This window comes from Aspergillus saccharolyticus (genome assembly GCF_003184585.1).
Source record: "Aspergillus saccharolyticus JOP 1030-1 unplaced genomic scaffold BP01scaffold_19, whole genome shotgun sequence".
NCBI lineage: Eukaryota > Fungi > Ascomycota > Eurotiomycetes > Eurotiales > Aspergillaceae > Aspergillus > Aspergillus saccharolyticus.
The window spans coordinates 369,082-387,889 of NW_020290629.1; the positions used below are offsets into that span (position 1 = coordinate 369,082).

Sequence of the window (18,808 nt, forward strand, 5' to 3'; positions counted from 1 at the left end):
GGAAGAATTACGTATTACTGTAGTTCTTGCCAAAGGAATATTCTTCGGGCCCTGCTTCCGAGGGTGACATCCTTCGCGCTTCAGTCCCCCGCTCTGTATCCAGTCTACTGTACACCGTGCTGTTGGAAACCCGGCTTCCGCCCCTTGCTTTTTGCGCGTCACGCCGAGAATATGCGGATTAGGTCAGATGAATGTTGTGCTTCTGTGCCATTCCTTTTCTGAATAAAGATGCTTGGTGGATGCGTGTTGAGTTGAAAAATCACCGGGCGGGTTAAAGTCAGAGTTAAAGGTATACTAGAAGAGACAAGTTGTAACGCCAGCAGAAATTCTCAAATTTCATGAGCTGAGTTGAAATCCTCGGATCTTGCACTGTAACTACTGGTTGAATCGTACAAAAGAAACAAGAATCGTGCTCACATTTGCAAAGTTCATGATAATAATAGTTACAACAAAGCTTGGCCAGCTAGAGCAGCGCATCTATCGGTCGGCCCCTCATCACATCCCTACTAGTAAGTAGTGAAAGCGGTTCCTAAGCGGAGCGTCCGAAGAACAATTGACTTTGGACGACTCAATGATGCCCACCATCTTCACAAAGCATCTAGGGTTGTTAAGTTCATTGTCTAATTATCAACAGCGAACCGATCCAAGAACTTGAACGTCCTCAGCCCCTCCGTAAGCTGGTCAGCAAACAAATTCGAGGCGCTATCCGCCACATAGACTCCGTCTCTCGAAGAGGCAATGCTTGCGCTCTTCAAGGCTTCGGAGCCACTTCCCAGCGCGCTGACGGGCTTGCCAAATCGGAACCCGTCAACGAGAATCTGCAGTGGACGACCTGCCGGATACAATGTCGTGGCGTTGCCTTGAGGAGCAGTTAAAGAGGTAGCTGCAAACAAGATCTCTGCTCCCGGGGCAATTACCAGAGCATCAAACTGAATCGCATCGGAAGCGGAGTATGTCTGGCTGACGCCACTGGCGAGACGCTCGGCCACAACTACCACATCAACATTCTTCTTCGAAAGAGCATCGGCGAGAGCTTTGGCAGCAGTAATAGAGGAAGAGTTCTGGACAGTTGCAAGGTAGCCAACTTTGAGACCATCCAACTTCTTCAATGGGGTACCGAAGCTGCCCACCCCGGCCGTGGTGTTGGTGTGGTAGTATGTTGGGTCAGGTGCAGGAGGGTTCACACCAATGGCCCGGGCCACACGACGGGCGATATCGTTGGAGATGCGGTTGAGCTGGATGATGACGTTCTCTCGAACAACGGAGCTTTGCACATTGGCATTCTCGAAGCGGATTGCATCAATCACAAATTGCTGCTCGGCGGCCGAGAGGGAATTATAAAAGAGACGAGGCTGAGACCACACATCAGAGAAAGTAGGAGACGTGCTGCGAAGATAGTTCCCGCTGGCAACCCGTTTGGGGGCGGTGAAGAATCCATTGCCCACGGTCTGGTTCGCTTGCTTAGGAGAGCCGCTGTTGAGGGTGTTGGGACTGTAAGCATTGGGATTCAGAGGAATGAACATTTGGCCTGACGGAGTTAGCTGGAAAAAATCGACATAGAAGAAGACATACCTGCGCCATCGCGGTTGTTGTTATGAACAGGTACACGAGGCTGGTTGATGGGTAGCTGCTCAAAGTTGGGACCGCGGTGCCGATTCAGCTGCGTGTCAAGGTAGGAGAAGAGACGTCCTTGGAGAAGAGGATCATCGGTAAAGTCGACACCACGAATGATGTGACCAGGTTGAAACTGGCATCTTAGCTTAACTTGATGTGCTACTGATAGAAATGGAGGACACTTACCATCACTTGCTCAGTCTCGGCAAAGTAATTGCGAGGGTTGCGGTTGAGAGTCATTTTGCCCAGCTTTGTTATAGGAACATACTCCTCTGGGACGATCTTGGTTGGATCAAGCAGGTCAAAGCCAAAACGCAGCTGGTCGGCTTCATCCATGATTTGCACACCAAGCTACGTGGATTAGCAATGCGTCGTTTGCTAGGGACATGCAAGAGACGTACCTCCCACTCGGGATATCGGCCTGCCTCGATAGCCCCGAACAGATCCTGGCGCAGGAAGTCGGGATTCTTACCCGATACCTGCTGCGCTTCCTCCCAGACCAGGCTAGCCTTACCCTGCAACGTTTTCCAGTGGAACTTTACCAGCTTGGTGGCACCACTGTCCGTAACAAGGCGGAAGGTGTGGACGCCAAACCCATCGGTGAATCGGAATGATCGTAGAATACCATGCCCGGACATTGCCCAAAAGAGAGTATGGAGAGAGCTAGGCTGCTGACTGAAGAAGTCCCAGGCGGAGTCATGTGCTGTGGCAGCCTGGGGAATTTCGTTGTCGCCGCGGGGTTTGACAGCATGAATCAGATCAGGAAATTGGATGGCATCCTGTATAAAAAAGACCGGGATGTTGTTGCCAACAATATCTGCCATTCGTCAGAATGAGACTCTGAAAAGCTGCTCTATGGACTGACCAAAATTGCCCTCATCAGTATAGAAACGGGTTGCGAAGCCATGTACGTCACGAGCCAAGTCTGAACTACCACGACTACCGGCGACAGTAGAGAAGCGTACAAACACAGGAGTCTCCTTTCCCTTCTCGGAGAGAAACGAGGCGGCTGTGAGGTTCGAGTAGTCTCCGTAAGAGATAAATACACCATGGGCACCTGCTCCGCGAGCGTGGACAGCACGTTCGGGAACCTGATGGTCAGATTGGATCTTCGTGGTAGATAGGAGAACGTACTCGTTCATGGTCGAAGCGTTGGATCTTCTGGCGGAAGATAAAGTCTTCGAGCAAAGTTGGCCCGCGCTCGCCGACGCTGAGGCTGTTTTGGTCTTCAATGGGACCACCCACGTCACTCGTCAGGTAGGTGTTATTGTCATTGAGATAGTAGTGGGAGAGAAATCTCTCAGTGGATTCTGAGGCATCGAAGTCATCACGCCGAGTGAGTTCGCCAGTCATATAAGGACAGGCAGCTTGCGCGACGGCAACGAGGCCGAGAAGACCAATGGAGCGCATGCTTTATGCTGCTTTGTCTATGTTGAGCGAGGCGTTAGCGAACCATAGACCTTGCATTGTCCTGAGATTGACAGAGGATCAGCGGACACTAACCCACCAGAACCAGTAATAACCCAACAGAAAGCGACGCGACGATCAGAAGATAGACGTGGGGTGAGCGATAACTGGGGAGTGAGGGAAGGGAGAAGGTGTGGCTTATATAGAGTCGGGAAGCAGGGGGAAGGAATTGAACAAACGGTCTAGCATGCACGGTCCTAGGAGAAGTCGAGGATAGCACCAACATGTTCAATTTGACCATCCAGTGGGATCTAGCGGGAAAATGGGCAATGAATCTAGAGAATTGCCCGAGCAAACAGTCCCTTACAGTCTCTTGCTGGAGATGATGCATTGCAGCAGCAGATGATTGTGAGGAATATAATTCATTTCATTGGTTGTGGCGGCGGAATAGTGCAGGCCGGGTCTACCAGCTATAGACGTTTAGGATAGAACCGAGCCGGGTTCAACTTGCTCGATTCAAAGTGGAATTGAGCAAGATTGAGAATTGATTGATCCAGCCGTTGTCGATCGTGGCTTGGCAATTGATACTCCGTTTGACTGCTTGGTAATGAGCGAGGGTCTCCGTGGTCGGCGGAGCGTTGGAGCCGGGACAGTCTGAATCGGTATCAGGCAACATGACGTGATATCTGAGAGCCAGAGAGAAGAGGAGGAACAAATTCGACCATGCTGAACGCGCATACACCACTTCGAAGAAATGGACTGACTCAATTGGAGGGTTTTGTGTTGGGATGATTCCAATGGAACAGAGTGGAAGGGAGAGGGAGAGAGCGATGGAGAAAGGCTGGAGTCAACGAGAGAAAGACGCGTCTTCTTCCCGCCAAGCAGCCAAGGGTGAGTTTCCCCTACAACTTGCTTCCTTCTCCGCCGCACTGCTGCACCTCCCCCTGCTTCTCATCACACCCTAATCATAATCACCACTACTTATGGACTCACTGCGGGCAATGTGTACAACCTGCTATTTTGGGATCTCTACCCTTCCAGTCGATTGCAACGTAATGATCTCCACAACTGCTGCAGGGACGATGCAACTGCACATATGTGCCATCATGATATCTGATGGGAGGGTAATTGTACTTTTCCTTTGACAATCTCTTGGAGAAGACACAATCCAGGTTTTCGGGGCGGGGTCGATCCTCTCGCTGGCGGTATTTTTGACTGTTGTCTGGGCTTATCCGTACTAATTACCTAGTGCTCCGTACTACCTACTAGTCACTCGTAAGCGTTGTTAGACCTCTTAGTGGCTGGCAACTACGGAGTAGACTAGAGTACCTAGTAGCTTACTTATGGCTATATTCGCTGAAACCATGCTTTAGGCCGTGATCTCCAATAGAATGCTGCTGCGGTGGATAAGGCGAGGCTTACGGAGTCCAGTAAGAAGTACTAATTGCTGACTGCACCTTATCGCATTATTTCTGAGAAAACATACGGAGTATACTGACGATGAATCGTAACTGATATCATTCGTGATCAGGTCCATCCATGACCTTTCAAAGCTAGGCCCCAAATCAGGCTCTCGGGAACTACTACGGTACGATAGTAGACGAAGAGTAATCTATCGGCGAGAGCTTTTCCCCTTTTCCAGGACAATAGCTCAATGGACCGAGAGCCAACTTCACCAGCACCATGTTTTACGCAGCAGCAATAAGTGTAGTAGATGTAGCGATGACTGATCTTTTTGTCTATCTTCTCTAAGTTTCTGCTATCAGGTTCAGAACACCACCAAGACAAATGCTGCACATATGTAGTACCGGCATGCACAAACATCGAGGACCAACATCCATACCCATATCCTCCAAATCACGCGACTGGCTAAGCAGTAGCTGCATCACTATCAGGCTCATCCTCTCGAACTACGGGACGACGAATACACAGAACCATCGGAACAAAATTAATTCCATCGTTAGCGAAATTCTGCATATGGTAGAATCTCATCAAGGTGCTCAGACGAGGAGACCATGGGTCGTAAATATCATAACCAGTTTAGAAATCTTCTTCCCTGGTGTCACACTCATGATAATAAGATAAAATATACTCACACGAGCCGCGTAGAGACTCCACTAAACTAAACCTTGGTCTCGTCTTTCTCATTCTCCCAGAGCTTCATTGCCGGCATCGCCAAGTCCACCACAATCTGCCTTACAGGACTATCGGGGTGTGACGAGAAAACTACCGTTTCCTCATCAACGACGAGGTATCTCTCAGGACTCTGCAGATTCTGAACACCGAATCGCCTGATGACCTCAATGTCCTGCTTCTCGTACGTCTCATCCCGCAACTTACACACGAACTTGCTGCCCGGTGATCTCAAAGTTGCGCGCGTCAAGGTACTCCTTTGGCGCGATGAGGAACGCATGATGGTAGCGGGAGTAGGTGCTGCTGTATGGCAGACCTCTCATCCGGGGAGACACGCTGCCACAGTTGAACCGGATGATCTTGGTGATCCGAGGCATCTTGGGGTAATTGTCCAGTAGGTGACGAAGCCCCTTGTAGTAAGCACTGTTCCGCCAACACGGAAGCGTCGTGGCGAGGCTCACCCGGACGTAATGAAAGGCAATCGAGCATGCTTGCCCCAGTCTTTCGTGGTCGGATCGCGTGCGATGTATCGGTGAGCGATGCGAACACTGCAAGGGATAGTGTACAACCTCAAGGCACAACCCAGCTCTCGAGCGTCTGGATGGGGATGAAACGCAAGCAGGGTTTCAGTCTAGCATGAAACGGTCATTGCTATTAATGTGTCTGCTCTGTTGCAAGCTAAGGGAAGCACGAAGCACGGGAGTGTCTACGCACAGTTCATGCTCATATCTATCCACGCCGATCCAGACTCTGCCAGTGGAGATCATATAGTCGACTTTAGTACCGTCCATGGCTGTGACATAGACGGCATCGCCTCATTTGACGGTCTTCAGCTGGCTGTACGCGTCCAAGATCGCCTCACGTGTGTAAAGAGGCACCCCGAGTCTGTAGAAATGCATACATCTCTGGAATTCCTCTTCCCGACTCGCTAGACGAACTGGCTGGTTGCATCCAGGCGTGGGTCTAGTTGTGGACTACGTGTACTGCAACGAACATTCTGGATTATAGCCAGAAGTTGGAAGAGGCATCCTGGAGTAAAGAAAACTCAGTCCACTTGTGAAGGCTTATCTGAGGAGATAGACGGGCTTGGAGAGTGGGACTCGACGGCGAGCGACTTTAGTGAGTTTCAAGTTCTCGCGCGAGAAATCACTATTCTCTCAAAACCTGGAGGCTCGATGAAGAGATTTCATAGGAACAGTAACTGAGGCACTAAGATCAAGTGTGTTGGAAGACAATCTGAATGAATAAGTCGAGAGGTATATATAAGAAATCTCAATTGATTTGTTTTCAATTCTTCTTGGGTGTTCTCTGCATTCACTTGCATTAAATGCGATTTGGGATTCACTTTATGTTTTCACATCTATGACGGGCCTTCAGCTTCGATTCAACCGTCCTGACGCAGCAAAGACCCATTTGGAGCCCCTCATTCAGGTTGGCGGGGGAGTCAAGTGTAGCTCAAGAGGGTATAGTCAATGGCATAAAGGGCCAATCCTTGAAAGCAACACTCGTCGATGCATCGAGAATCAACAAATAATGCCTCTTGGACACATAGTTCGCATGCCAGAACAGACTACTAAGTAGTTTCTTAAATATATCCAATTGATGCATTCCGCCACAAGCTGATATTACGACTCAAAAAGTCTAGCTGTCATTAGTAGGTCGTCGAGAGACCTTTCTCAAAATTTGATCTTCAAGGCCCACCCCCCGGCAACCCCCCTAGCAACCACAAACGCCGCACACGCCGCGAGATATAGCACTCCTCCAAAAATGATCAGCCCCCAAAAGCCTCCGCCATTGCTTTCCTGAATTGCTCCTGCAATGGGAATGGCGGTGAGGGTCCCAAAGCTGACGAGTGTGAACGTTGTTCCATTCCTCTTGCCGATGTCCTCAGTCCGGCAAACCTGAGCGATACATACCGGGGTCAAGCTGATGGCGGCGCCGCTCCAGAATCCGAACAAAACCGAATACACGATGATGGCGGCCTCGTTGGTGCCAGCTTTGTACCAGAGGGATAAGGTCAAGACGGCGCAGACAATCGCCGTCAAAGCCATGACATTGAATCGACCAATCCGATCGGCCAGCAAGCCGGGAAAGGCACGACCGGGGATTGCGCCTACATTGAGGAACACGCAAAGCTTGTAGGCCATGGATTCTCCGAGGTTAGCGGAGAGACCGTACGAGGAGAGATAGCTGTATGGGACGAAGACGGCAAATTCGACCAGCCACACGGCCAGAGTGGTGAGCGCGTAGTTGGGCTCACGTAGGGCATGGAGGTCGATCGCAATGCGGCGCGTTGAGTCGGGTTTGAGCCGGGTCTTAAGGAGAAGACATGCTAGAACACATAGCACGAAGCAGATGATCCCGATAATGCGCAGTGCCCATGCGAATCCCAGGCGTGGCCCTACGTAGAGAATGATCAGAGGGAAAAAAACGCCGCCTAGCCCGCCGGCTGTACATGCGATGCCTGTGGCGAGGCCACGGCGGACATTAAACCAATGGCCAATGGCAGAAATCGCAGGCGTAAAGAGCAAGCAGGACGATAATCCGCCGAGAACGCTGAATGACAGCATAATTTGGTAATATTCTGAGATACGTCAGCCTCACATGAACGCTGGCCAATGCTTCTCCACTGCTGCTGACCTGTGCTAGCACTGAAGCAGAAGACTGCTACTATAAGCCCAATGGACCCTGGGATGACCACTGGCAATGGTCCGTGACTGTCGAAGATGGGACCTTTAGGGCCAAATATTTAGTAGGTAGTCTTCGTCAAGCTACGCGGACACGCAAAGGACTAGGTACTGCACGTACCGACCTGAGCCCCGCCGAAATATAGGCAAAATGAGAACACGCCAAAAATCCAGCCCACGCTGGACTCGGAGTAATCTGAGAGCTGGTGGCTGGACGTCCACGCGTGTAGGACGGAGATGGTGTTTAACAAGCCCATTGAAGGCACCATTGCACACCATGACCCTAAGACCACCAGCCAGGCACGGAGGCCTCCTTCCGGGTAAGTCTCGTCGGAAGCGTCAAAGGGCCCTTGCGGGGATATTACGATGTGGGATGGGCCCTTCTCCAGGACAGCCTCACCATCCTGGTCCGAGCTGTGCCTCATCTCCTGGATATCGAGCATACGAGAGAGAATGGTGCCCTGAGTCTGCTCAATCCACAAGAACTCCCTCAACTCTCCGTCGGAGAGTCAGAGATGGGCTATCACATATCACCATCACATCCTGCGAAAAAAAAAAAAAAAAAATCTAGCTTATCAAGAGGAGTGGAGTATATGAGAGACTGTGCCCGGCTGATTGGCTGAATACCCTGTTGCCGTTCGGCTCGTTTAATTCCGCCTCGGGCTATGAATCAATCGCGCCGCATCTGTGGGGCTGGGAATCAGGAACTATGACTCGCTCATCAAAAGGTATTATTAGCATAAGTATCTGCACATGATGCCTATCTACAGAAGCACGCCAGGTATGATGAGTCGAATATCGATTTTCAAACTATCGTGTGATCATTACAAAGTCCCAAAGCCACAAACTTCCCGTCATATGAAAAACTGTTAGTGCTTGAATTGTGCCTCTGGAGGGCATGGTATCCCCTAGACGACTCGACTTCATCTAGAGAGTGTTGTTTTTGAATGTTTTGCGACTCCATCCCCCACCACAAACCCGCATCCAACATAGTGTAATTCTTTTTGAGATCTTTACCTGACAGGAAGCCACAGAATTGATTTCAGTTCTGGCTGAGCAACCTCAAAGAGACAGTATGATCGAGCGCAAGCAGTACAGTCGATGAAACCCGAGAATGTCGTCAGCCTCACACTGAGCAGACGGAACAGCGATATGCTTGTGAAGAGAGTCATTCAGAAGTCTGATTAATATGCGGCTGGAAATCGGAGGTTGTTATTGACATCATAAGAGAAAACAAGGTGTGGTGAAGAAAATCCAAGTGTAACGTGGATCTCTGCGGAAAGATGTCATCGGCCTGCCATCGGCCGCGGGAGAATGTACTGAATCCTGATAAGGCTTCATGCAGACCGATCATGCACCCTAGCATTCTTGTCGAACTCGGAATTCCTCGGTTTTAGCCCTGGTGGGATTTGGCTCATATCTTAGTCATCAGCTCAGAAATATGCTCCGAGTCAATTTTCAAATCCCGAGATCAGAGGACTACCGTATAGGGTCGGGTCCAACGCATCATTTCCTCCAACGGTGATGGTCAAGATTTACAGGGGAGTAGGCGAGCACGTCTACCAGTCATGAAAACCATCCAACATAGAGTCCAGCGTGCAAGTATAGCCAACAGAAATTCTAAGTGCCTGTGGTGAGCCCTCCCTCTCACATTGCCTGACTCCCTGCGCCAAATGATTGTGTGATCGAACACTGGAAAATGGTCCCGAGGTATGCAGATCTCCGTAGATACAAAGCACAATCGCAAGGTAAGGAAGTGGCTGATTGTGATTGTCCCAGCAAGGCATGCTTGAATGAGGTAAGCAAGTCCTTCTCTGAAGATCCATCGACGTTTGGCATCTGCTCCTTCTTGCTCCACCCACATGTCGATCTCATCAGTCTCAGCACTTGATCAACACTTCGTCCTAGCGCCAAAGCTTGAAGAGTTTCTATGATTCATATCCAAACAAGTTCTCGAAAGACATATAAAGATGCAGCCTCTCCCGCTGATGACGCCTTGATTCTGGCACAATGTTATAGAGACATCTCAGTCATTCTTCATTGTTCAAATTCAACTTATTCTTCATAAAAAGTTCACTACTTGGAGCTCTTCAGATACAACACAAAGCTAGCCATTAATGAGATAAATGAAGCTGGGTGCTCAAACCGTTCGCGAATCTTCTTCAAGTCAGCCAGCCTTGTTATGTTGCTCCTTACTGATGGAAACCTCCGCTGATCAACCAGACTCTCTCACCTTGCCAGTAGCTGCGTTCCATCGCCAGCGCTGATGAGGTTTTGGTGGACCTGAAGTACTCGGGTCTATGCCACTCTGATATTCATGCATGGAAAGGTGACTTCTTCGGCCCTCCTCAATATTATCAGCGCCTAACCCGCGGCAACAGGAACGCCGTCGACGGTCAAGAGAGAAAAGGTTGTTGGTACGTTATCTTTCCAATGTTGCTAATACTACTCTAACGCACGTCAAGAGGGCCACGAGGGTACAGGCATTGTCGCGGCTGTTGGAAGTGATGTCGAAGATATCAAGCTTGGAGACCATGTGGACGTGCAGGTATCTATCCTTCTGAGCTCATTTGAGTATGGAGGCTAACCGGTCGTCAGTGGGTGAACAAGACTTGTGGTGTCTGCGAGGCCGACAAGCGAGCCGACTACTTGGCTTGTCCTCGAGCTCAAATGACAGGCTACTCTGTTGGTGGAACATTTGGTACATGTTGCGTTATCCAGGCGCGTCATGTTGTTCGCATACCTAAGGAGTATCCCCTTGACATAGTAGCACCTATCATCTGCACTGGAACGACTTGCTTCAGAGCTGTGCATGAGACCGGTGTCAAGGAAGGTGACATTGTGGGTGAGTTCGATAAGGTGGGAAGGTGGTACGTACTCGGTTCGTAACTGACAGATCTCAGCTGTTGTAGGACACGCTAGCGGCGTCGGATCTCTGGCATGTCAGTATGCGAGGGCCCATGGTTGTCGAATTCTTGCAGTTTCCACCGGAGAGGAGGGTCAGCTATTGTACAAATACAAACTTCATGTCGACCTCTACGTGGACTATCGTCCTCCCAGGACATTGTTCACGAAGTCCAGAAGCTTACTGGGGGCGGTGCCAATGCAGCCATCATGGTCGAGGGTACCGAATCACTTCTTGGGAGTGCTGTTCAGTACGTTCAACCTCGAGGGTCTATTGTTGCCGTATGTAGGTACCCTGAGAAGTTGGTAGGTGTAAACATATCCAGTTTGTTGCTGCGGATGGGTCAAATCAAATCTTCTCCCTACGGTGGCACGAGAGACCAGATCGAAGAAGCAATCAATATTTTCGTTAGAGAGAAGTTCTATCAACCCGCTCGCGTTATATCTCTCGACCAAATGCCACCAATGCTTGAATCGACTCACCAGGAAGGGTCCCACGAGCCTTCTACAAGCTTGCTTTACGAAAACAGCTTGCTGGGACAGGCAACAGTAAAGATTCCCTCTATCACTGGAGGCCCCGAAACATCAACTACGCAGGAGTCTAATCGAAAACCTACATTTTATCAAGAGAGTTTTGATGTTAGCACTTTCCTTTCGTATCGCTTGGAGGAGCTTGGCATCTGCGAATTCCTGGCTGTGCCTGGTAAGACCTTTGCTCGTGCTACTGATTTTGTCTACTAACAATATGAAGGTGACACTAATCTTGTCCTTCTTGATAATCTTCTCAAGAATCCCAATCTTCGCATGATTGGGTGCTGTAACGAGTTGAATGCAGGTTACGCAGCGGATGGTTACGCCAGAACATCGCCTGCCAAAATTGCTGTTCTCGTCGTACCATATGTGGTTGGGGCTCTTTCAGCACTGAATGCTGTGGCAGGTGCTTGTTCTTAGAATTTCAAGATAATTGTTCTATCTGGCTGCCCAACTACAGGGATGCTAGCCAGCAGGAAATTCCTGCACCACGCTCCAACCGCAACGAACAGAGAGCAAGCTCTAGATGCTTACCAAGGTGTCACAGCCGCGTCGATTCGACTGCAATCGGCAGAGACAGCCGTGGAAGCTCTGGATGACGCCATAAGCAAGTGTCTGCGATCATCCCTTCCGATATTTTGTGAAATCCCCGATGATATCGCGGGAGCTGCATGCTCACCCCCTTCTCCACTCAAGGGGCTCAAGCCAAAAAAATAGCCCAGCCGCAGATCAATGAGGAAGCTGTCAGCATCATCTCGAACATTTGGAATAGGTCGAAGAAGCCCGCCCTTCTCTTTGGAAGCCTTGCACGGTGCCTACTCTCTCCTTCTGAAATTGAGAACTTCGCTGAGAAACTTGGGTGCGCTGTGTTCTGTCAGCCGGATGGCCGCTGCATATCAGAATCTCACTCGCAGTACTGTGGTCAGATATGGAATGGTCTTACCAATCTAGAAGGTGAAAGAGCGTTCATGGAATCTGATCTCTGGCTTGTCGTCGGTGCCAATTGGTGCGATTTGCATGGCATCTTGACCAGCATTGACGGAGAAAAGAGCCGTATGATCAGTACTGGCAAAGTTTGGGTAGAGCTCCCTGACGCAACGTGCATTCAGCCGGTAGACTTTGTCGCAGTGGTCAGGCTACTAACCCACTCATTGATCAAATCCAAGCACGGTTCCATTCCGTGTCCCAAACCAACACTTGGCGCAAAGTCTCTTCCAGAAGAAGATCTTGCCGCCCCTCTGACACTCAAGCACATCATTTGCGGCATTCAGAGCATTTTGTGAAGTGGTGACACTATGCTCTGCGATGCAGGAGAGGCTTGGTTTCTCGCTTATCATATAATGCTGCCTCCGGGAGGAGACTGCCAAATACAAATGCCCTATTGCTCGATTGGCTGGGCACTACCTGCCGGACTTGGAGCTCAGCTTGCCCGCTCGCAGGGGCGCTCAGTCATACTCATCGGTGATGGCGGGTTTCAAATGACGGCTCAGGAGGTTAGCACCATTGCTCGTCATAATTTGAACCCGATCATCATTGTTTTTCATAACCTTGGCTATAAGATTGAGGTACGTAGAGCCCTCAGACATGTGCTCAGCTTCACTAATAAGCATTGCCCAGACGGCCATTCACGATGGGCCTTATAACTGCATCGCCAACTGGAACCACTCGCAGCTGGCTGCTTCTCTGTCCGCGATCCCCTATGCACAGTCTCATAACCCCTATGCGACCCCCAAGCAGGCATATAATGAAAGTCATCCATTAATGTTTACCATGCAGGTCAAGACTCAGGGAGATTTGAAGACAGCTCTGCAGCGAGCATATGACGAGCATGATAAGCTGGCATTTTTAGAGCTTTGTATCCTACCAGATGATATGAGCGAGAAGGTACGACAGCTTGGTAAAGCGTTCGCGCAGAAGAACGCCGAAGCGCCCTTTGAATCATCTTCAAGCTCTGATGAGCGGAAGCACAGCGCAACTACAAGCAGTTCGAGCACTTCGAGGCTCGACAGTCCAGGAGAGACGTCAGACCAAAGCTCTGCGCGCAGTACGATCACTTCGCCAGGGAGCAAAGATGAGTCTGTACAAGTGTAACGGGGTGAGACAGAGCTTACCGGCGAAGTTATTGCTTCTCGGCGGATGTCAGATACCTCCTATGGTAAGAAGCAGAGTGACTGGACTCAGGTGGTGAAGGCATAGTGGAATGTCATTAAGCCTTGCGCTCCGTTGATTGGTTATTCAGTAATTGCGCTTCTCCCTAGCGACAGTTTTTCATGCTTATGTTTAATCTGGGATTAGTTGACTTTCTTGCTACTATCGCCAACCTCGCCTCTCCTGTTAGAACATGTGAGCCAGGTCATTCTTGATGTCGTGGTTGTCGTGGCTCTCACACCTGAAGTCGTCGGTGAGGTAGTACCAACCGCCAGTATCTTCTTAATTGATTTACAAATCGACGAAGACTAGTCTCGAATGAGACTTCCACAGTCTTTTAATTAATGCTATCATCCCTCCAGTCCCCTAGCGGACGGGGCTTGACTTGTTGTTGTTTGATCTGCCGCGGAAACTGAGGTTGGCATGGCAAGTGAGACTCTACCCGGGACCAAGCAGCAGCATTAATTGGGGACTAGTCCGTAATACCAAGTCGACTGATAGGTAGGCACGGCACAAGTGGTGTTGTCTGAGTGGGGCCGGTGGGGAATGCGATACTGATGCTTTCAATGCAGGTGGCAGAGGTATTATCTCACCTGACCCTTGGTCGTATGGTAGCATGCTGTGGATTCTACGGGTTGTTAATGCAGCTGCTGAGGAGTCAGCTGCCGGTCTACTTCATATGCTTGCGACTGATTGTAACATCACCCTCCAACCAAGTCCCAGCCGACCTATCATGATAATTTTGTCCTGAGGTCCGGTTTAACAGTACATACGAAGCAGACTGAGATAGAGAGTGGATTGGGTCACACCATCCCAAACACTCAGTAGTGAATCACTTCCCACTATATCGCGAGAAAACAAACTAGCCACCAAATCGACTTGGCCGAAACATGCCCAATGACGCAGTGGAGGCAGGCAAATCAAGGCGAGCTGAAGACGTGAATAAGCACGCTAGTAAGCATGGCACGTGCGGGGCGCCGCTCTTCTGCTTGGCTTATCGCCAGCTGTCAGTCAGTCACTTCCCATCTTTAGTTCTCACCCCATCGGAGCTGACGAGTCCAGCTCTTGCCGATCATGCAGTGCAAAGCCTGCCGATGACGAAAGTGGAGAAGGGAGAGCCTGGATCCCAGGATGCCCAGGATGGTCTTACAATACTCCTCAAGGGCTTTCTCTCTCTCTCCACGGAGCCTGAAATAAATACCCTGCTGCCAGCTGTCGGCCTTCACAGCCTTGCTGTAACTTCGGTCAAGATCTCAATTGAAACCCTCTCAAAACGTTTATCACACTCCCAACCCGGTTCAACCTCACAATGACCATCCCCCACTACGGCGTCTGGGTCGGCCAACCCACTCACTACACGGCCCAGACCGACGCCGAGGACCCTAAATCCCCGCACATCTACCTTTACTTCAAGGATGACTCCTCCTCGCGCAAGCAGCTCGAAGCCGCCATTAATGTCAAGTCCACTGACCAGGATAGCCGCCTCGTCTACTGGTTCGACCGCAGCTTCACCCACGCCATCACCGAGCAGCTCACCAACCTAGACGAGGGGTTTCACCTGCTCAGCACCTCTTCCGTCCACAGCCGGTCCCGCCGGCGCCGCTCCGAGGAAGCATCGGCAGCAGGGGGCCTGAAGGGGCTGGACTTTGTTCGCACCCAGGGGCTGGTCGACATCCACGCCGGCGCGGTCCTCGGGGCGGATGGTGACCAGGATATTCTGGACAAGGTGGATCCCATCCTGACGGATGCGATCAACCAGAAGGCGACGATCTATATCTTTGGATCCTCGTATGGCTCGGGGATCCATGATATCCACATGAACCAGGGCAGCGCGGGCTATGAGAACGGCATCTACGAGGATGGAGCGTTGTTGTTTCAGTTCGACGACGGACACTGGGAGGCGGTCTTCTTGGCGTTCGCCTCCCAGCAGATCCCGACGGATGACAAGGGGGAGCCGGAGAGTGATAGTCAGTCGCTGGCGACGATTCTGGGCCAGTAGAAGTGGGATTCCATCGGGGGGTTGGATGGAGGGCGGCAATAGGTGGTTACCTGTGTTAAGTCTCGCGGGATGATATGATAGGCGGCTGGTTATGAACGCCATTTGTAGTAGGTATTGATGATCGTTATTCTAAATGGAGAGCATAAAGATACGTTGAGAGAGCTTTTGAAATGGGAATAAGGCGACTGACGACAGTCTGGTCCTTTTTGATTGCGTGGTCATGGAAACTCATACTATGCTAAACTGTAATAATAATGATTGACAGTATATAGAAGAATATTGCTGTTCATTTAGCACATACGACCATAGGGTGTGGAAAATAGGGCTTCCCGTCCGCTCAGCCGTACTCAAGCCACGCGCCGGGAGGTTAGTAGTTGGGTGGGTGACCACCAGCGAATCCCTTCTGTTGTATGTTTTTTCCTTTTTCTCGTCTTTTTGCATCAGCTCGCCCGCCTTCACATGCTGTCTCGCTAACTTGAATGAGGAAAGATAGGGTCAGCTATGCAGACTGTTGAGTTGTGGTCTTCATGTACAATTGTACCGGAGTATGATGACCCAAATATTCAGGAACAATGAGATGAAGACAAAACCGAACTAAAATCACATCAGAACTGTCTATTCTTGCTGCATCCTTTCAAGAACGGTGTCTGTAAACGCCCAGAGGAGCGATGAGTAATCTGAGCAGAAGGTCAAACCCGTATAAAAGGTACTTCTCTGCCCCTGCAGCGCATACAACCGGCGGTAGAACCCCGTCTGAATATCTTCTGGAGCCACCATCAATGCCTCGGGGGAGTGGTCGGCGAAAGCCACGATCTCGGGTTCTTGGATAGAATAGGTGCCTGCGTCCTTCATGCGGGCGAAATCTGCCAAAACAAGCTGCCGAGCATCGTCTGCTGTGAAATTCATCGGCCCCACGATTTTGGTATTTGGATGTCCCGGCACTCCCATATACTGAATTAGGGACTCAAAGGGCATCTCGGGAAGGAAGCCCGGCCCCGTGCGCGGATTTGTGTTCGAGACATAACGTCCATCAGGAATGCCATGCTGTTTGATCACCCCTACATAATAATTGCGCCAGATCCACTTGCTGAAGAGTTCCCTCTCCTCCGCGTCGAGATCAAATCCCTGGAGCTTCTCCATGGTTGGTGGATGCGTGATAAGGAGTTGCTTGGCTTGGATTGTGGTTTGGTTTCCGTTGAGATGCTGGACTGTGAGCGTGACCCCAGCGTCGGAGCGTTTGGCCTTGACGACTTTGCTTTGGTAATGCACATTGGGAAGCAGTGTCGCCGCTTGGCGATACAGCTCGTACATCCCCCTCTCTGGCGTAATGTATCCGCCCAGCATGGCAGAGATCTGCGGGACACCAAAGTCCAGGAGGGTATAAATTGCGGGCTTGTCCAGCATATCACCCACCGTGTGGGCCCAGAAGAACAACATCGGAATCGCGTTCTCGAGTGAGTTCTCCTCGATGAATTCTCGCAAGGGACGGAACATCACCTCTGGGACTGGATCCGGCAGGTCATAAAAGCCCTTGTCAAGAAAGGGGAATCGTCTGAGTGCCAGGCGATATCGGACGATCGCAAGCAGCGACTGGACGAGCCCGACTGGCGACTCCACGATTCGACCGGTGGTAAAATCCACAAAGTCCTGCCCGGTGAAGCTGGGAACAGTGCGGTGCCACTTTACGCCCAGGCGGTTGAAGAACTTCCGGCTAAGTTTGTCGTCGAAGGCGCCCTGGACCCCATAATCGACGTAGCTACCGCTGGGAAGGTAGAAGGTTTCCGTGTGGCCACCGAGCTGATTCTTCGGCTCAATCACCACAGCCCGCTTTCCACGATCTTGAAGTTGAATGGCAGCGTATGTGCCTGTTGCTCCTCCGCCCAGAATGCAGACATCGTATGTTTGCGTATCTGTGTCAGTGCCGCTCACAGTAGATGGAAGACCGGTGATTCGGGGTGAGAAGATTAGGAAGAGAAAATAGATCACTGATATTGAATAATTCATTTGGAGCGACTCTTAACTGGGGCCTGACTCGGGATATTTTTGTGGCTGAAGAGTTTGCCTGCGCGGGGCGGAGACCTTTGGCACTCGGAACACTGGGTAACACCTTTATAACAAATGAGGGGAAGACAAAAAAAGCAATTCGACATGGAGAGAGAGAGAGAAGAAAAAACAGATCAACAAACGCCGTGTCGTTATATCGCACCACCTAGGCAGACAGCCTCTGACACAATCATCCCGACTTTCTGCCTACCACTTCTATCAACTCTCCGAACAAGTCTTGGATCGTTTCTCGCTCTCCGGTCCAAACCCCTCTCTCTCCTTCCAGCCCCAGGTCCTCTCCTTTGGCAGCGCGCGTCAGGAGCTCCTTTTCAGGAAACGTCAACCCAACAGTCTTGTCCAGTGTGATCATCCTCAACCCCTGCAGCACCTGCTGCAACTGCGCAGCGGCTTTCCCACCCCCATGACCGCCATAACTGACGATCATCGCCGGTTTCCCCTTCCACTCGCTGAAGAGATAGTCGAGGGCGTTCTTAATACTTGCCGGGTATCCCCAGTTGTACTGAGGCGTGACGAAGATGAACGCATCGTAGCGCGAGATTTCCCGCGACCAGGCCTTGGTATGCTCATGCTCGTAACCCTCAGCTGATGTGATACACGATGGAATCCCCGGCTCATTGTAAAGTGGAAGATTCCACTCCGCAAGGTCGATAACTGTGATGCTGGCTTGTGGGTGTGCTTGCTTGATGGTCTCGTGAATGAAAGTGCTAATTTGTAGCCCGGCCCGGGGCGAACGTGTGCTGCATACGATCAGGCCGGTGGTGGTAGGCATGGTTGCCTTCTTCTTTCTTTCTTTTTTTGGACTTTTAGGTGGGTGTACTGTATGGATGCTGCTCAGAGGTCACCTTTCTCGTGTGATGCCGAGTTACCAATTCAACCAAATTCGGAGCTTTTTATATCATATGCCATTCTTCCCCAGTAACAAGATATGTCTATTTCCAGATCGGGCAGTAGGATCCGCGGAGCCGCGGAGGTACTTGGCCCGACAAGACCGACGCGGAAGCCATCTTACTAATAAAAAATGGGTCCGTGGCGCCCAGCAGCTGCTCAGCTCTTGGAGAGGTGTTCAATCTCCCCGCCGACGGAATCTAAACTCACCCCGCTATTCTGGAATTTCTAACTACTGTAACGAGTGTCCTTATTCGCCGATGGCAAGCAATCCAGCCGGTGAGACTCATGCATAACCCCATATGATCTCATGATTTATAGTGGGTGATTCGAGTTGTTAGTTATAGGTGATACAGGCAACATCATCTGGTCTGGTGTACTGTATGTACTGTGCACTCTCTACAATATCCCCTTGTCCCCAGTCACACGCAATGCG

The 18,808-nt window shown here is 50.6% G+C and overlaps 8 protein-coding genes across 8 annotated transcripts; 3 read left to right on the plus strand and 5 right to left on the minus strand.

Annotated features, from left to right (window-relative positions):
- Nucleotides 1–620: 620 nt before the first annotated feature.
- On the minus strand, nt 621–3,024 carry cat1 (catalase catB; the record flags this gene model as incomplete). The annotated part of the gene is made up of 6 exons (XM_025571906.1): nt 621–1,528; nt 1,573–1,747; nt 1,801–1,965; nt 2,016–2,431; nt 2,480–2,705; nt 2,749–3,024. The coding sequence occupies 6 exons, from the start codon at nt 3,022–3,024 to the stop codon at nt 621–623; spliced, it is 2,166 nt and encodes a 721-aa protein (XP_025430598.1).
- A 2,119-nt stretch (nt 3,025–5,143) lies between these two features.
- BP01DRAFT_366445 (uncharacterized protein) lies at nt 5,144–5,945 on the minus strand (the record flags this gene model as incomplete). The annotated part of the gene is made up of 4 exons (XM_025576406.1): nt 5,144–5,312; nt 5,362–5,577; nt 5,616–5,702; nt 5,869–5,945. The coding sequence occupies 4 exons, from the start codon at nt 5,943–5,945 to the stop codon at nt 5,144–5,146; spliced, it is 549 nt and encodes a 182-aa protein (XP_025430599.1).
- An 885-nt stretch (nt 5,946–6,830) lies between these two features.
- BP01DRAFT_416532 (putative oxalate/formate antiporter) lies at nt 6,831–8,370 on the minus strand (the record flags this gene model as incomplete). Its single annotated transcript, XM_025579206.1, has 3 exons — nt 7,963–8,370; nt 7,795–7,887; nt 6,831–7,738 (listed from the first exon to the last, which is right to left on the minus strand). The coding sequence occupies exons 1-3, from the start codon at nt 8,282–8,284 to the stop codon at nt 6,831–6,833; spliced, it is 1,323 nt and encodes a 440-aa protein (XP_025430600.1). The 5' UTR covers nt 8,285–8,370.
- Nucleotides 8,371–9,350: 980 nt separating this feature from the next.
- Nucleotides 9,351–11,993, plus strand: BP01DRAFT_392551 (GroES-like protein; the record flags this gene model as incomplete). Its single annotated transcript, XM_025578158.1, has 11 exons — nt 9,351–9,551; nt 9,621–9,639; nt 10,086–10,170; nt 10,223–10,258; nt 10,307–10,389; nt 10,440–10,682; nt 10,754–10,840; nt 10,902–10,996; nt 11,072–11,448; nt 11,497–11,682; nt 11,737–11,993. The coding sequence occupies exons 1-11, from the start codon at nt 9,541–9,543 to the stop codon at nt 11,991–11,993; spliced, it is 1,479 nt and encodes a 492-aa protein (XP_025430601.1). The 5' UTR covers nt 9,351–9,540.
- A 266-nt stretch (nt 11,994–12,259) lies between these two features.
- BP01DRAFT_392552 (thiamine diphosphate-binding protein) lies at nt 12,260–13,588 on the plus strand. Its single transcript, XM_025578159.1, has 2 exons — nt 12,260–12,841; nt 12,894–13,588. The coding sequence occupies exons 1-2, from the start codon at nt 12,572–12,574 to the stop codon at nt 13,365–13,367; spliced, it is 744 nt and encodes a 247-aa protein (XP_025430602.1). The 5' UTR covers nt 12,260–12,571; the 3' UTR covers nt 13,368–13,588.
- An 817-nt stretch (nt 13,589–14,405) lies between these two features.
- On the plus strand, nt 14,406–15,698 carry BP01DRAFT_357615 (YukJ family protein). Its single transcript, XM_025575237.1, has one exon. The coding sequence runs from the start codon at nt 14,734–14,736 to the stop codon at nt 15,421–15,423; it is 690 nt and encodes a 229-aa protein (XP_025430603.1). The 5' UTR covers nt 14,406–14,733; the 3' UTR covers nt 15,424–15,698.
- Nucleotides 15,699–16,038: 340 nt separating this feature from the next.
- BP01DRAFT_374609 (NADPH-dependent FMN reductase Lot6) lies at nt 16,039–17,427 on the minus strand (the record flags this gene model as incomplete). Its single annotated transcript, XM_025576839.1, has 1 exon — nt 16,039–17,427. The coding sequence occupies one exon, from the start codon at nt 17,425–17,427 to the stop codon at nt 16,039–16,041; it is 1,389 nt and encodes a 462-aa protein (XP_025430604.1).
- A 115-nt stretch (nt 17,428–17,542) lies between these two features.
- Nucleotides 17,543–18,554, minus strand: BP01DRAFT_70135 (flavin-dependent quinone reductase). The gene has a single exon (XM_025580039.1). The coding sequence runs from the start codon at nt 18,254–18,256 to the stop codon at nt 17,657–17,659; it is 600 nt and encodes a 199-aa protein (XP_025430605.1). The 5' UTR covers nt 18,257–18,554; the 3' UTR covers nt 17,543–17,656.
- Nucleotides 18,555–18,808: the final 254 nt, after the last annotated feature.

What these genes read in the sequence shown, in the direction of transcription:
- BP01DRAFT_392552 (XM_025578159.1), top strand. Translation starts at nt 12,572, where the DNA reads ATGCTCTGCGATGCAGGAGAGGCTTGGTTTCTCGCTTATCATATAATG. An exon ending in ACCTTGGCTATAAGATTGAG is followed by an intron (nt 12,842 to 12,893) that starts GTACGTAGAGCC and finishes AGCATTGCCCAG; the next exon opens with ACGGCCATTCACGATGGGCC.
- BP01DRAFT_357615 (XM_025575237.1), top strand. Translation starts at nt 14,734, where the DNA reads ATGACCATCCCCCACTACGGCGTCTGGGTCGGCCAACCCACTCACTAC.
- BP01DRAFT_70135 (XM_025580039.1), bottom strand. Translation starts at nt 18,256, where the DNA reads ATGCCTACCACCACCGGCCTGATCGTATGCAGCACACGTTCGCCCCGG.